Source organism: Balaenoptera borealis (genome assembly GCF_965194805.1).
Source record: "Balaenoptera borealis genome assembly, chromosome: 3".
NCBI classification, from domain to species: domain Eukaryota; kingdom Metazoa; phylum Chordata; class Mammalia; order Artiodactyla; family Balaenopteridae; genus Balaenoptera; species Balaenoptera borealis.
The window spans coordinates 46,907,014-46,925,392 of NC_138866.1; the positions used below are offsets into that span (position 1 = coordinate 46,907,014).

General features: G+C 35.4%; 1 protein-coding gene across 13 annotated transcripts in view; it reads left to right on the top strand.

Moving 5' to 3' along the window:
• DDHD1 (DDHD domain containing 1) overlaps positions 1-18,379 on the top strand; it is a 106,814-nt gene that overhangs the window by 61,856 nt on the left and 26,579 nt on the right. For all 13 annotated transcript variants that reach the window (XR_014243081.1, XM_082386819.1, XM_082386818.1 and 10 more), the window contains 2 exons: positions 6,932-7,038; positions 11,135-11,241. Coding sequence is in view for 12 of the 13 variants with exons in the window: in XM_082386819.1 (XP_082242945.1) it covers positions 6,932-7,038; positions 11,135-11,241 (214 nt within the window). In the remaining variant the exon portion in view is untranslated. The remainder of the gene's footprint in view (positions 1-6,931; positions 7,039-11,134; positions 11,242-18,379) is intronic.

Below are 18,379 nucleotides of genomic sequence, written 5' to 3' on the forward strand. Positions count from 1 at the left end.
TTTTTTAATATCTTTATTGGATTATAATTGCTTTACAAATTAGTAATTTTAAAGCTACAATTTTAGAAGAGTAAAAAGAGACTTTTAGTTAAGCCTGGCAGATTTAACACATAGCTTATCTTATTACCTCCTGAAACCTCACTGAAAATGATAGCAAAATAATTTTTTAAATAAATTGGTGTAGACCCATATGTACAGAAAAAAATGGGAGGACACAGCAAACAAGAATGTCAACAAGATTTATTTTTTGAATAAGAAATACATTCACATGGTTCACAAATCAAAATAGGAAAATGTATAGAGTGAAAAACGCCTGGGCTTCCCTGGTGGCGCAGTGGTTGAGAATCTGCCTGCTAATGCAGGGGACACGGGTTCGAGCCCTGGTCTGTGAAGATCCCACATGCCGCGGAGCAACTAGACCCGTGAGCCACAACTACTGAGCCTGCGTGTCTGGAGCCTGTGCTCCGCAACAAGAGAGGCCACGATAGTGAGAGGCCCGCGCACCGCGATGAAGAGTGGCCCCCGCTTGCCGCAACTAGAGAAAGCCTTCACACAGAAACGAAGACCCAACACAGCCAAAAATAAAATAAATAAATAAATAAATAATTTTATAAAAGATTCATGCTGAAAAATCTAAAAATAACCTGATGAAACACATGTAGGAAGTGAGTTTAAATGAACCTCAAAATTATTAAAAAAAAAAAAAAAAAAGTCTGACTCTCTTCCTGTCTCCATCTTCCCCCAGTGTCACTCATCCTTGTGTCTCAGAGCAATGTTATTTATCTTTTATTCTTCTGGAGTTTCTTTAGACAAATACAGATTATTTTCACTCACAAAGCAGCATACTATATACACTCTAGACATTGCTTTCTTGTGTAAAAAAATGTATCTTGGATATTAATTTGCATGATTTTCTATTGCTCTCCTTTCATATATATATATATATATATATATATATATTCTTTTTTTTTAATTAATTTATTTATTTATTTTTACTTTTGGCTGTGTTGGGTCTTCGTTTCTGTGCGAGGGCTTTCTCTAGTTGTGGCAAGCGGGGGCCACTCTTCATCACAGTGCGCGGGCCTCTCACTATCGTGGCCTCTCTTGTTGCAGAGCACAGGCTCCAGACGCGCAGGCTCAGTGATTGTGGCTCACGGGCGTAGTTGCTCCGCGGCATGTGGGATCTTCCCAGACCAGGGCTCGAACCCGTGTGCCCTGCATTGGCAGGCAGATTCTTCTCAACCACTGCGCCACCAGGGAAGCCCTATATATATTCTTAAAACCAGTTAGTTTATCAATTGATTGTTTTCCTAATTGAGAAGAATTATAAAGACTTTTTTTTTCAGAGCTATTTAATGATCCTTAATTAAATGGTAATTCTCAGGTGCTATTAATCTCTTCCTTCCTTTTTCAAAATATGACCTAAACATTCACTGCCTAGCAGGAGAACATGGAAGTTTAATAAGCTTAGAACTGAAATCATGAGTTTAGTGCATGGCATTACAGCTGCACAGTAATGGGTTAAGTCTAAGCTGTAGGATAATATTTTTAAATCATTCGTTTTTCTCGTTTCCTCCATCCCTCTTTGGTCTCAGTGTTTCTCATGTAGTCAAGACCTATATATTTAGGAAACAGATTTTATTATTTTTAGTAAGGCAAGAGTAGGGACATAGCGTGTGCGCTCTCTCTCTCTCTCTCTCTCTCTCTCTCTCGCTACCTATCTGTCTATCTCTATCTCTGTCCCTCCCTTTTTTCCTCAATCCCTGATTATCTTCTTTCATCTTTCTTTCCTTTCCTTCCCCTGCCCCTCTTTTGTGTGTGTGTGTGTGTGTGTGTGTGTGTGTGTGTGTGTGTGACTCCAGTTAATTACAACCAAGTGATTTAGTAGACATACCTGCTTGCCTAAAGTATCTACATATGTGGCCATTTGAGAACTATGATAGTGATCCTATGGAGTAGAGGAATGTCTCAGTTTACTGTAGAAGAGGACAGTATTTTAAACAAATGTAGTGTTTGAGTTTATAAGTCAAAATCAGGGTTCTTCAACCTCATCACTATTAACATTTTCGACCAGGTAATTCTTTGCTATGGTGGCTAACCTATACATTGTAAGATATTTAGCAGCATCCCTGACCTCTACCCACTAGATGCAAACAGAACCCCTAGCTGTGACAACCAAAAATGTCTCCAAAAAAAAAAAAGTCTCCAGACATTGTCATTGTCCCCTGGAGGGGGGAAAAAAAAAGTATATGCATGTTTGAGACCCACTAGCCTAGATGAACTTCTTTATTTTTTTGTAAATTCAGACAGCAACACACATACCACTTCCTGATTATTATATCATAATGAAATATATATGAACTATACAGCCATCAGAAATGAATAAGTGCATAGAATAATATTAGAAATCTTAAAATATATTCTTTCTTGTATATGTTCAAATTTGTTAAAGCTGAACACTTGAAAGATGGCAAAAAAAACTTTAAAAATGTATCTGTAACCATTACTTGAGTATCTGCTGTAAAGAAAAAAAATACTTTTTAGAATGTGATAATAAAGGAGTCTGAAGTTTTGGCTGTCATCTTTATTTTCAGTGATGTTAATGGAAGCAGATTTTCTTTTTCACAACCTAGAATCTATATAGACTTTTTAAATGGCAACTTTGGTGGTAGATAATCAATAAAATATAATCATATTGTAAATAATGTTTTAAAAACATACTAGGAGGACTTCCCTGGAGGCGCAGTGGTTAGGAATCCAACTGCCAATGCAGGGAACACGGGTTCAATCCCTGGTCTGGGAAGATCCCACATGCCATAGAGCAACTAAGCCTGTGCGCTCCACACACCACAACAAAGAGTAACCCCCGCTCGCTGCAACTAGGGAAAGCCTGTGTGCAGCAATGAAGACCCAACACAGCCATAAATAAATAAATAAATAAACAAATAAATAATTTTTAAAATAAAAATATACTAGAAATGGAGAAAGATAGACTTTTAACAAATAGTGTGTTGGGATAGCTAGGCAGCCATATGGAAAAAAATTAAATTGGGCCCATTTTTCACACTAAGATAAATTTCAGTGGGATCACATTTGAACCTAAGAAATGAAACCATACAAATACTATGGATTTAAAAGGTAGGATTGAGGGGAGTTTGAATTCTTATGTACCTTAGTAATAGAGAAAACTGTCCTAACTATAACTTGATCCAGAGACCTTAAGAGAAAATATTGATAAATATATCATCCCAAAAAAGCCATATGGAGAAAAAAAAAAAAAGGACAAACTGAGAAAATCCATTTGCATATTGTATCACAGATGAACAGTTAATATCCCTAAATATAAAGAACTTCTAAAAATAGAGGGAGGGCTTCTCTGCTGGCACAGTGGTTAAGAATCCACCTGCCAATGCAGGGGACACAGGTTCGAGCCCTGGTCCGGGAAGATCCCACATGCCACAGAGGAACTAAGCCCATGTGCCACAACTACTGAGCCTGTGCTCTAGAACCCATGAACCACAACTACTGAAGCCTGTGCACCTAGAGCCTGTGCTCCGCAACAAGAGAAGCCACCGCAATGAGAAGCCCATGCACCACAACGAAGAGTAGCCCCCGCTTGCTGCAACTAGAGAAAGCCCATGTACAGCAACAAAGACCCAATGCAGCCAAAAATAAATAAAATTTAAAAAAAAAAAGATCCCACAAGCTGTGCAGTGTGGCCAAAAAATTAAAAAAAAAAAAATCAATTGTATTTCTACACTAGCAATGAAAACTAAGTTAAAGCATTTCCACTTACTATAGCATCAAAAAGAATAAAATACTTAGGAATAAGTTTAACAAAAGAAGTGTAAGATTTGTACACTGAAAACTATAATACACCATTGAAAGAAATTAAAGAAGACTTAAATAAATGGAAAAGACAACCCACATTTGAGGATTAGAAGATTTAATGTTGTTAAGATGCCAGTACTTCCTAAATGGATCTACAAATTTCACCACAATCCCTATTAAAATTTCACCTATCATTTTTGCAGAAATTGACAGGCTGATCCTAAAATTCACATGTAAATGCAGGGGACCCAGAATAGCCAAAACAGTCTTGAAAAAGAATAAAGATGAAGGACTTACCCTTCCCAATTTCATAATTTGCTACAAAGCTATACTAATCAAGACATTGTGGTACTGGCTGGCATGTAGATAGACCTAGATCAATGGAATGGAATTGAGAGTTCAGTTGATTTTCAACACGAGTGCCAAAATAACGCAATCAGGAAAGAATAGCCTTTTAACAAATGGTGCTAGGACACCGGGATATCCCCATGCAAAAGAATGAAGTTAAACCCCTACCTTACACCACACAGAAAAATTAATTCAGAGTGAATCAAAGACCTAAATATAAAAACTAATACTATAAAACTCTTAGAAAATATAGGAGTAAATCTTTGTGATTTACAACCATTGCCTTGGGTTAGGCAATGGTTTCTGATATATAACACTAAAAGTAAAAGCCACTAAGGAAAAAAAAAGATAAATTGGGCTTTGTCAAAATTTAAAACTTTAGTTCTTCAAAGAACACTATCAAGTAAGTAAAGACAACCCACAAAATGGTAGAAAACATTTGTAGATCGTATATCTGATATGGGTCTAGCATCTAGCATATATAAAGAACACCTACAAATTCAATAATAAATAACCCAATGTTTTAAATGAGTGAAGGATTTGAATAAACAATTGTCCAAATAAAATATACAGATGGCCCATAAGCACATAAAAAGATGCTCAGTATTATTAGTCATTAAGGAAATGCAATTCAAAACCACAGAGACATACACCACTTCATGCTGACTAGGATGACTCATCAAAAAGATGGGAAATAAGTATTATCAAGGATGTGGAAAAATTAGGACCCTCATATGTTGCTGATGGGATTGTAAAATAGCATAGCTGCTTTGGAAAACAGTTTGGCACTTCGTCAGAAAAGTTAAATGTGAAGTTAGCATATGAGCCAACAATTCCACTTCTAGTTATATACCCAAGAGAATTGAAAACATACATCTACGCAAAAACTTGTTAATATTTATAGCAGCATTATTTATAATAGCCAAAAAAAAGGAAACAGTCTAAATGTCCATCAGCTGGTGAATGGATAAGAAGAAACGGTGTATTCATACAGTAGAATATTATTCAACCATAAAAAGCAAAGAAGGTAGTGACTCATGATACAACATGGACAAACCTTGAAACATTGTGCTAAGTGAAAGAAGCCAGACACCAAAAGGCCATGTATTATAGTTCCATTTATCTGAAAAAATCCAGTATAGGCAAATTCATAGAGACAAAGTAGATTTATGGTGCCAGGGCCTGGAGGTAGGAATTATCAGAAGTGACTACTGTGGGTATGGTGTTTCTTCTGGGAGTGAAGAAAGTGTTCTGAACTTAGATAATGGTGATGGTTGTACAACTCAGTGATATACTAAAAGCCACTGAATTGTTGAAAAAAAAAAAACAAACTAGTGAGGTCGTGTCAAAAAGACACAAGTCAACTTGAAGAGACTCACTGACCAAAAAAGGAAACAATTTGAGCATCCGTAAGGATAATAACTACAGTGGGTTGGAATACTTCAAATATGTTTAAATCTATGAGTTAGTAATGAATGATGTCAAAAAATATAAAACCTCTAGCAACTCAGTATTTAATTGTTAATAAAAGAGAAGAATTAACCATATAGCCTGCCTTTTCTCAGTTCACACAGAAACTATTTGATTGTATCACAAGGCAGCCAATACTTGATGTGAGGAAATTTCTCTTTCCAGAAGTATAAGGAGTGATGGGATTTAAAAAACACTTTTTTGCAATCATAGTAAATTAACGGATATAAGCAATGATCGTAACAACTGCTAGTATCACCAAAAAGAGAGAAAACCAGGTATATATACCTATGGAGTAGTAGTCTTGCCAAAAAAATAGAACTTGAACCTTATCAGGCCCCTATATCTCACTACCAAATAGGGAGCAATGAACATGTTAAATAACACTTGGGGATGCAGTCATTAAAAATCAGTCTCTCAGAAACTCTACAGAACATAAACAGAATTACAAAGCCAAAGAAGAGAGAGAGCAATCTATAGATTAAAAGACACTTGAGAAACATATCTTCCAATTGCAATGCATAGGCTGTATTCGGAGCTCAATTCAAAAGTATAAAAAAATATTTTTTATGTTATTATAAAATAATATTTATAGTAACTGGGAAAGTGGGACCACTAAACATAATTGTTGAAATGAAAGATTGGTATGATAATAGTTCTGAATAGGTTATGTTTTCCTTACATTTTAGAAATATATACTGAACTATTTATAGATTCACTGTTGTGATATCTGGGATTTGCTTTAAATATTATGGGGGAAGAGTGCTAACATAAAGGGATAGCATGAGGGAGTTTTTTTTGATAATAGAACTATTCTGTATCTTGATTGTAGTGGTGCTAACCACGAATCTATACAGTTGACACTAAAAAGGAAAAAAGTCAATTTTGCTGTACCTTAATTTTCAAAATAAAATTTAAAAATCTATATTGTGGGGAGAGCAAGTGGAGGAATAGATGAAATGACAGGTCACGATGTGCTAATATTTGGAGCTGGGGTATTTTATTATACTATTCTCTCTTCTAATGATGTATACATATGATTATTTAGAATATAATATCGAAGCTTGTAATATTTGAAATCGTAGATGGCAAATTTAGGAAAATAGTTTTGAAATGAAGGTGTCCTAGTATTACAAACTGTTGCACAGTGTAGCAGTAATTGAAACATAATTGGACAAAGTTATAAGCAAGTGAAAGTGTTATGATTAAAGACATTTTATACCATGTAAATACATATGGGAAGTTACTCTGATAAAGTTTTGTTTTGGTTTGTTTTTTTTAGGATGAGAGAGGCTGCAAGAAAAATAGAAGAAAGGCATTTTTCCAACCATGCAACACATGTTGAATTTCTGCCTGTTGAGTGGCGGTCAAAACTTACTCTGGATGGAGGTACATTTTGTTTAAAAATTAAATGATTTAGTCAGTGGCAACAAAGTGTTGCTCGTTGGGAATGAAGTGTCTTTAATTTATTTGTCTTGAGTTATACTCACTCTTTGTTCTAGATTATTTAAGAAAATAAAATCCATTGATTTAAAAAAAAATAATTACATCAACTTATGTCATTTTGGACCACCATATAGATTTCACAGATAACACAGTTTTCATGGATGCCCTCTGTGGATGGGGGAAAGGAGAGGGACAAGTGAAGGGAACAAAATGTTTTCTAAAGTTTTTGACAGAGAAGTGACTTGTCAATGCTTTTAAAACATTTGTTGTCCACAGTTTTATATAAGCTTACATTTTCTTCCTAATAATTTTCTTCCCTTATATTTGGAAGACAAAAATCTCAGGCCTTTTGTTTTATTGTTGTTCCTGCATTCCTTGGGCTGGTGAATTATAATCTAACATAGAGAAATTATATAATATATGCATCTTTCTTTACACAAAGTTTTGTCCTTTGAATATTAAGACCATTAAAATAGAATGTTTAGGTTGATTATTTACATAATTTGAAAGGTGAGAGAGTTGTACTGGACATTGTAGCAGCTGCTGTTTGTTGAGCTTTTACTATGTGCCTGGCACTCTGTGGTTCATTTTACTTGGAGTATCTCATTTAATTTTCTCACAAATCTATGAAATACCTACTTTTGTTTTCTCTTTTACAAATAGGGGAAATGAAACTCAGTAAAATGTGAATTTAATGAAGAATGGCAGGCAGAAATCTAGGTCTGCACAATACCAGAGCCGTTGTTCATCTGAACTGCCTCCCTGGATGATTTCCAAAGTTTCTTCCTAGTCTGTGATTCTGCCTCATAGTCAGTTAGGAATGTCAGTTATAGCTTATAAGCCAAAGTGACATCAAAGTTGTAATGCGTTTAACAACAACAACAAAAAAGATTGTGACCAAAGAAGACTTCTCAGCAGCAACAGCTCATATGTAAAGTTCTAGTGTAGTAACATCTTTTGAGCTTTTTCCATTCATCCAGATAAATACTTTAGGCTGCTCAGGAATGTATCAATAGATAACATGGATGAATTAACATTTAATAAAACCCCTACGTCTGTAATTTTCTGTTAGGTTTAAACTACTGCAATGGAATCTTGAAGGCATTATGCTGAGTGAGAGAAGCTAAAGGAAGAACACCACTGTTCACTGACAAAACTATAGGGATAGAGAACAGATCAGTGGCTGCCAGGGTTTGGAGGTGGGGAGTTGAGTTATAAAGGGCAGCATGTGGGAGGTTTTTTAGGGTGATGGAACAGTTTTGTGCCCTGATTATGGTGTTAGTTATGCAAAACTATACATGCATTAAAACTGAGAGTCAATTCTATTAATTTTTCTGTAGATTCTTTTGTATATTCTGTGTAGACAATCACATGACCTGCAAATGAAAACAGATCTTTTCCGTTTCTTAAAAATATTATTTCTTTTTCTTATCGTATTGCACTGGCTAGGACTTTAAGTAGAACATTTGTTAAAATAGTAAACATCCTATGATAAAAACTCACCAGGAAATAGGCATAGAGGGAACATACCTCAACATATATAGCCATATATGACAAGCCCACAGCTAACATCGTGCTCAGTGGTGAAAAACTTAAAGCATTTCCTCTAAGATCAGGAACAAGACAAGAATACTCACTTTCACCACTTTTATTCAGCAGAGTATTGGAAGTCCTAGCCACAGCAATCAGATAAGAAAGAGAAATAAAAGGAATCCACATTGGAAAGGAAGAAGTAAAACTGTCACTGTTTGCAGATGTTGTGATACTATACCTAGACAATCCTAAGGACACCACCATAAAACTGCTAGAGCTCATCAATGAATTCAGTAAAGTTGCAAGGTACAAAATAATATTCAGAAATTTGTTGTACTTCTATACACTAACAACAAACTGTCAAAAAAGAGAAATTAAGGAAACAATCCCATTTACCATTACATCAAAAAGAGTAAAATACCTAGGAATAAACCTACCTAAGGAGGTAAAAGACCTGTTTTCAGAAAACTATAAGACACCAATGAAAGAAATTGAAGATGACACCAACAGATGTAAAGATATACTATGTTCATGGATTGGAAGAATTAATATTGTTAAAATGACCATACTACCCAAGGCAATCTACAGATTCGGTGCAATCCCTATCAAAATACCAAGGGCATTTTTCACAGAACTAGAACAAATAATTTTAAAATGTGTATGGGAACACAGAAGACCCTGAATAGCCAAAACAATCTTGAGAAAGAAGAACAGAGCTAGAGGAATCACACTCCTTGACTTCAGACTATACTATGAAGCTACAGTCATCAAAACAGTAGGGTACTGGCACAAAAACCAACACATAGATCAATGGAACAGAAATAAACCCATGCACTATGGTCAATTAATCTACAACAAAGGAGGCAAGAATATACAATGGGGAAAAGACAGTCTCTTCAATGAGTGGTGCCAGGAAAACCAGAGAGTTACATGTAAAAGAATGAAATTAGAATATTCTCTAACACCATATACAAAAATAAACTCAAAATGGATTAAAGACCTAAATGTAAAACCACAAAACTAGAAGAAAACATAGGTGGAACACTCTTTGACATAAATCATAGCAATATCTTTTTGGATCTGACTCCTAAAGCAAAGGAAATAAAAGCAAAAATAAACACATAGGACCTGAGTAAACTTAAAAGCTTTTGCACAACAAAGGAAACCGTCAGCAAAATGAAAAGACAGCCTGTGGAATGGGAGAAAATATTTGCAAATGATATGACCAATAAGGGGTTAATATCCAATAGCTCATATAGCTCGACATCAAGAAAAATAAACAACCCAATTAAAATGGGCAGAAGACCTGAATAGACATTTTTCCAAAGAAGATGCACAAATGGCCAACAGGCAAATAAGATGCTCAACATTATTAATCACTAGAGAAATGCAAATTAAAACCACAGTGAGCTATTACCTCGCACCTGTCAGAATGGCTATCATCAAAAAGGACACAAATAACAAATGTTGGAGAAGATGTGGAGAAAAGAGAACCTTCATACACTGATGGTGGGAATGTAAATTGGTGCAGCCACTGTAGAAAACAGTACAGAGGTTCCTCAAAAAACTAAAAATAGAGCTACCATATGACCCAGCAATTCCACTCCTGAGTATATATCCGAAAAAAACGAAAACACTAATTCGAAAAGTTACACGCACGCCAATGTTGATAGCAGCATTATGTATTTTTAATAGTGAAGGTGTGGAAGTAACCTAAGTGCCCATCAACAGATGAATGGATAAAGAAGATGTCATGTATATATACATACACAATGGAATACTACTCAGCCATAAGAAAAAGAATGAAATTTTGCCATTTGTAACGACATGGATGGACTTGGAGGGTATTATGCTAAGTGAAATAAGTCATACAAAGACAAATACTGTATGATATCACTTATATGTGGAATCTAAAAAACAAAGCAAACTAGTGAATATAACAGAAAAGAAACAGACTCACAGAGAACAAACTAGTGGTTAGCGGGGGGCGGGGGAGAAGATAGGGGAAGGGGGGGATTGAGAAGTACAAACTACTACGTATAAAATAAATAAGCTACAAGGATATATTGTTCAACACTAGGACTATAGCCAATATTTTATAATAACTGTAAATGGAATATAACCTTTAAAAATTGTGAATTACTGTTTGTACACCTGGAACTTATATAATATTGTATATCAACTGAACCTCAATAAAAATTTTTTTAATTATTAAAAAAAGAGTAGATATCCTTAGCTTATTCCTGATTTAGAGGAAATGTTTTTTAACCTTTCAGCACTAATGAGCGCAGTGATGTTTGTGGTAGGTAAATACCCTCCATCATTATTTTTAAATTTACAAATAGTAAAATTTCAAGAAGGTAAGGTTCATTAGATTCAAAGCTAGTCTTGAATATATAAATGTTAATTTAAAGCAGTTATTTCAAGGAATGTAACTTTTTTCACAGTTTATTCTTTCCCTAAAATGAATCTTCTCTTAAGTTTAATTTTTTTTTTTACCTCGTAGACACTGTTGATTCCATTACTCCAGACAAAGTGCGAGGTTTAAGGGATATGTTAAATAGCAGTGCAATGGACATAATGTATTATACTAGCCCACTTTATAGAGATGAAGTAAGTATCATGATTATCTTATTGCTATTGGGTATTTTTTTCAGTGGTAACATGTGTCCTGAATTTTAACATTTTATGTTCTTTTTTTACAAGCAAGTGAGAAATTATAGGAATCCATTAATCTATAAATAGCCTGTATTTCATAGTGCATTTGCAGTCTTAAACTGCACATTGGGATGCTTAATAAAATGGATAACCTTGGAAGTGAGAGGTTGGTTAGAAAATAGCTCTTTGAAAAATAAGTTTTCATAAGTCTGATTAGTAATATCTATGAGTATTATCCTCACAAAAGAGCTTTTTAAAAATTATTTATTTGGCTGCGTCAGGTCTTAGTTGTGGTATGCAGGATCTTTCATTGTGTCACACGGGCTCTACGTTGTGGCGTGCGGGCTCTCTAGTTGTGGCATGCAGGCTCTAGAGCATGCAGGCTTAGTTGCCTCGACCAGGGATCGAACCCATGTCCCCTGCATTGGAAGGCAGATTCTTGACCACTGGACCACCAGGGAAGTCCCACAAAAGAGTTTTAAACACTTAGAAATGTCCTTCAAGTGTTTTTGTATATAAAAGACTTGCTTTTATTGTGTCATTTGTGTAGTTCTCAAATGGTAATTTTGCTCATGCATCACAAAGATAACCCTAAAGGGGGGCAGATCGGAAGGGTAGGTGAAGGGAGATAGTTTATTCAGAGGGATGAGGGAATCTCTACCAATGCAATTTGTCACTTTATTGGTAAGAGAAAAAGAATTTTGTTTCATGGGAATAACCGCGTTAATTACCTAACATGTATTAACTTGTTTAATCCTTACCCTATGAAGTAGATATGATTAGTATCTTCATTTGAAGGGTAAAGAAACTAGTACAAGGAGTAATTACCAATAGAGCAGCTCTGCTGCTCTGTGCTACTCCAAGCCAATCCGTTGCTGATTTTGTTCATTCAGAGTCATTCCCTAACTTAATCCAGGATATCTTTTACATATTGACAGAAATATGTTTGGTTAGTTGCCACAGAAAATTCCTTCTCTTCCAACTACCATCCCCTTAGGATTTTTCTTCATTCCTCTTTCTATATCCCCTCATTGCCATATACCAGTATTGGGCAAGATCTGCCTTGATCTGATTGAGAACAAACAGTAAAAGAAGCTACAAGGAGAACTGCTATTCTGAGCTTAATTCTAACCAAAAAGGAAGGCCTAGTCGGTGAAGTAGAACACTTTATTAGTTCATAGTCCTTTATAGTGTACAATGGGCATCGTTAGATATGCCCTAAAGGTTAGAACACTGAACTATATAGTATTGCAAGTAAACCAGTGAGGGGGGGGGGGGGCGGAAAGGAAAGACAAGGGCTGAGAGCATATTACTATACACACGTACACACACACACACGCACGCACACGTGGTTGGTAGTACTCCTAAAACGGTATCCTGAGTCTTCAAGGCTAAAATGTGCTGAGTCATGTCCCCCAAAAGTAATAAGTGTTTTTTAAAAACTTTAAGTTGGCGTTAATATCCAGAAAAACTGAAAAGAGAAAAGTGCCAGACTCAAACCTCTGGCCGTTGGTGAATGATGACTGAGAAAGTGATCACTTTTTATTTTGCTCTTATAGTCAAAGATAATCTTCCTCAGAATGGAATTGAATAAAACATATTCAGTAGGAAAAAGGAACTGATCGTTAAGATAAATGAAATGGAAGGAGAACACCCAGTGTTTTAAATTAGTTGGTTTTTTGATCCAGTTGAATTTCATGGAAAAGCACTGAGAACTTGTGTCTGAGATTCACCAGCAATCTTCAGCAGTGTATCCCAAACATCCCTAATTAGAACAATCACTTGTGGTGCTCATTAAAAATGCAGGCAAAAAAAAAAACCCCATGGGGGACATTGGAATTGAGGGTATTAATGTGAATTTATGATTTTGAAAATAAGCCAGTGTATGTAGATAACATCTATATATTTAAGCATATATGTTTAAGCACAGAAGTATATATATGCATATATTTCCTACCTCTGTCCGCTGAAAGGACCAAGAAGCAGAGACCCCAATCCAACGAGTATACCTAGCACGCAGATCTTTGCCTCTAGTATTGTTATTCTCCACTAAGAAAAAGTAGAGTTCCTTGGAAAAATGGCTGATTCCAGGGCTGGGGCAGGATAGGTCCAAGTCAAAGCTGGAAGAATTTGTTTTGACGAAAGGTAGAAAAATGCTCAAAAGAATGATGGAGCAAGATACAAGGACATAATAGTCAAATTAAAGAAGCATATCCCACTGACCAAATAATTAAGTAATGATTACGTATTGTAAGGAATTATTAATAGTACTTTTGTATTATAATAAGGATAATGTACTAAAGAATTCTAAATCACTGAAAGATTTGTAAGTCCTTATTAATGATAAATAGATAAACAAATTGGGAAGAAGGGAGGTCCTTTGCTTCAGTAGGATGCCAAGGGCCTACTAATACATGTGGAAGGAATGCTGGAGTTGGAAAGTCTCATTTTGCAGCCATCATGGTAGGATCAGGTAGGGGAGAGGACTGGGCAAGAATCATCAGTGGATGCTAAAATGAGGGCAGATTTTTTGATGAGGAACAGAATACTTGCATGGTCTTAAAGTGTATCCTCTCAGACTGCTTTTAGTTTAAAAAATAAAGGTATACAGTGGAGAAATCAAGCAACAACTTTATGGGGTGTTCCTGAGGGACACCCAGAGAAGGACACAGCATTATTTATGCAGTATTCCAATTATGAGGAAACATCAGACAAACATAAAATGAGGAAGTTGTAATAAAAAAGTAGGAATGAGACTGTATTCTTTTAAAATGTTGGCATAATAAAAGAGAAAGAATGGCTGTGGAAAATGTTCCAAATAGAGAAGATTAAAGAGACGTGATAGCTAATTATATCTCATCCTAGACTGTATCCTGTACTGGATTGGGGGAAATGCTACAAAGGATAATATTAGATCAACTGACAAAATTAAAATGTGAATGGTAGACTAGATTAGATGAAATATATCAAAGTGAATTCTGAAGTTGATAACAGCACTATGATTGTGGAAGAGAATATTCCTAGTCTTAGGAAATATACACTGGAGTATTTGGGGATAAAGGACCATGGCATATGTAATATATCCTTAAATGGTTCACAAAAAAGTTGTGTGTGTGCTATAGAAACAGAACAAATGATAAGGCAAATAGGAGGAAATGCTAACATTAGGTGAATTTTGGATAAAGCCTATGTGAGGAACTTTGTACTATTTTTATTTTGCAACATTTTATAAATTTGAAATTACTCCCAAATAAAAAGTTAAGAAAAAGAAACTAAAAAATACTTTCCCAGGTCCCTCCTCTGGAGATCCTGATTCAGTGGGTCTGAGATAGAACCTGTGAATTTGTGTTTTTAACAGTTCCCCAGGTGATACCATCAGGGAAGTTTGGGAAACATTGCTTAAAGCATTGTGAAGAACAAAAGAAAATAAAAGAAAAACTTAGTGAGAAGTGGGCAAAAATTGTTCTTATTCTTTAAAAAGGAAAGCTGATTCTGCGAATCAAAGTCCATTTAACACAAGGTTGGTGTTAGGCAATATTTAGACTAAATTATTTTTCAACAATATATGTTTCCTAAGGGAAGTAGTGATAAGTAACAGCCAGCAGGGGTTCTGTAGGATTGTCATGCCTGGTGAATTAACCTTGTTAGGTTTATTTGATAGGCATAAATAAGAGCCTTTTTTCTCTTCCTCTCAGCCTTTGGAGTCAAACAGATGCAGATTCAAAACCTGCCACTTAACTAGCTTAGATCAAATTTCTCACTTTCTCAGCTTCCTCACTTATATAATGGACATATAAAATACCTAGTTGATAAAGATTGTCATGAGGATCAAAGATATTATGATATATAAATTCCTTGTGCTTAGATTTTCAAGTTGTAATTAAGTATATATCTGTCTTTATATATTTCAAGGGCTACAATTTAAAAAAAAAAGGAATAGACTTACTCTGTTAATTCTAGAAAGTAAAATAAGGATCCGTGAATTGAAAATACGGAAAGGGACATGTTTGGTTACTAATGAAGAACTGTGTAATAAGCAAAACTGCCTTAAAAATACAGAAGTGTTACAATGAAAAAATTTGTAAATAATATAAGGTGATGGATTTTAACTAAACTTACTGTGATAGTCATTTCACAATATATACCTATATCACATCATTACATTGTACACTTTAAACTTAAACAGTCTATCTCAATTATATCTCAGTAAAACTGGGGGGAAAATTTTTTTTAAATAGAAGTGACCACTTCTGGATGAAGATACTCACTGGGGTAGATGCTGAGCTCCTTATCCCTTAAGAGGGGTGTTACTGAAGGGACTTTTATCTTCATAGCAGTTTAAGTTAGATCATCTCTGAGGCCCCTTTTCACTCAAGTTTCTGAGATGCACATGGGAGGACCCTAATTAGTGATTGTGCACTAAAAAGCTGTGCTTTTTAGGGAAAAAGTTTTGTGTATCGATCAGTACTTCTCAGGTCATACTTTCTGAGGACCAGTTTTTAAAAAAGAAACTAACTCCAGTCTATCAAGACATCATCAGAGAGCCTTTGGCTCTTTCTTCAACCCTAAATAAAGTAACATGAAAAATCCAGAGAGAACTGTATATCTTTTGTACATCTGAACTCTCTTTTCAATGGCTTTTAAAAATGAAGAACTATAAAGAGAATTGTCATGGCCCTATCTTGCCATTGTTATTTGAAAATTGTTTAATTGATGTATATGACTAAAACTCTCAATTACTTTTTCTCATTAAAATTTCCTGTAACAGGGAGAAGGACAAATGACTAATTATATTCTTCAGCCCCATTTTGGGTGTTTGGATTCTCTCTTGAAGCTGCTGGGTTTTTTTCCTCTTCGGTTAACTTCATAAATTTTAATTTGGGGGCAGTGGTTATGAGAATTAGAAACTTTTAAACTTTTGAAGAGCCATCCAATGCCTGCGTGTGTAAGAGGTTAGCTGAACTGATTAGGTAATATTGTAGAATTAATAAAATTCAGATCACAGGGTATATCATTATTCTTGGTTCAGATATCCCAAATGAATATAGTTGGTCACAGAGGGATCTAGTGTTTCTGTACTTACATGGTAGGAGTCTTAAAATCAAGGCCTTCAAAAGTAAAAACTATTAACAAATATTGCTTTTAAAGGAATTTATTTTATTGAAACATTAGTTTTTTCTACACCTCCCTTCATGTAGATTATAAATTAGGAAAATAACAAAATTTTAAGGGTTGGTTCATATTCTTATCAAAGCCAAGTCCAAAGCATTACATTATAGCTCCCTTTGAAAAGAGCATGTAATTTGACATCACACTGCCTATTTCTTAAATTCTGTTGACTAGAATTACCTACAACCCATGTCTTGGGAGATTTTTATATGCATTTGCCACTAGTGTGGTCCCCAGAGCTGCTGAGTCTGAAACTCTGGGATGGAGCCCAGCAATCTGTATTTAACAAGCCCTCCAGACCCAATACATGGTTTCAATAGCTTTAACCAGACCTCAGTATTGCAGTGTAGAGCTCTGTGATGTCAGCAATCAGAAAGAACATTGCACCTTCATTCACGTCACTGCTAACCCAGCCAAGCATGAATGCTCAAATAATTTTCAGTTTGTATCTGCTAAAGCTTGTTCAGTGAAACCTAAAGATTGAAAATGGAAGCAGTATATAATTAATGTTTGTTTGTCTGAATAACAGCTGACATATTAAGAAGGACTGAAGTGCGAAATTTAATATCAGGCAGGAATTTTATAACTAAATAGTAGTAAGCAATGATAGGAGGAGGAGAGGACTGCCTTAAAAATCAGGTCAGGGCCCCCGTATGAATGAATTTGAGTAACAAAAGAACCTTGTTCTTCTCACTTCATAGAATATGTCAGTAATATTTGTTAAAGCTAAATTTCAAGAAAGCAGTTTTACAAAGAAAAATGGCTATGGTACTCCCCACATTATTAACCTCTAAACCTTAAAAAAGTCCTGCTGGGCTTCCCTGGTGACACAGCGGTTGAGAGTCTTCCTGCTAATGCAGGGGACACGGGTTCGAGCCCTGGTCTGGGAGGATCCCACATGCTGCGGAGCAGCTGGGCCCGTGAGCCACAATTACTGAGCCTGCGCGTCTGGAGCCTGTGCTCTGCAACAAGAGAGGCCGCGATAGTGAGAGGTCTGCGCACCGCGATGAAGAGTGGCTCCCGCTTGCCGCAACTAGAGAAAGCCCTCGCATAGAAACAAAGACCCAACATAGCCCAAAAAATTAAATAAATAAATAAAGTTATAAAGAAAAAAAAGTCCTGCTTTTTAAAAACAACTTTTTGCTCTTATCTATATTACCAACTTACTGGGAATTTTGGAATATCAAGTAGATCAACATAAGCTTTTTCTTTTGTCACACAATGGACTTTCATTACATTACTCTTATCTAAATGCATAAAGTGGGACTTCCTGGCAGTGCAGTGGTTAAGACTTCGCCTTCCAATGCGTGGGGTGCGGTTTCCATCCCTGGTCGGGGAGCTAAGATCCCACATGCCTCATGGCCAGAAAACCAAAACATTAAAAAAAAAAAAAAAAAGCAATATTGTAACAAATTCAATAAAGACTTTAAAAATGGTCTACATCAAAAAAATATCTTTAAAAGAATGCATAAAGTAATAGTATATATATGTTGCATATACAATATGTTAGTCACCCTGTTACCATAAACTCAGATATTCTTTCCCTAAAACTTACTGTGGCTTAAAAACTACAAGGTACAAGACTTTAGAATTGCATATGAGTCCATTGCAACGAAGAAGAAATATCCAGGACTCTGGAAATCTACTAGAATCTGCATGGAACTTTTTTTTAAATCTCTGGAACTGCTGGCTTAAATAATTGGTTTAAGGACTATGAAAGGATCTGTGTGGGTAACATCTGCCTTTATTCTTTAGTGTTGATATGGATTATAATATTACATATACCTTTACTTCATTGCCTTTAGGGTTCTGAGTTAATTTTAATAACCTAGATATATTTGGCCAGTAATGTGTGTTTTTCTTCCTTAATGTATTTGAGTTTAGAAATAAAGTTTATAGTAGTCAGTGATTACTCTAATTTGAT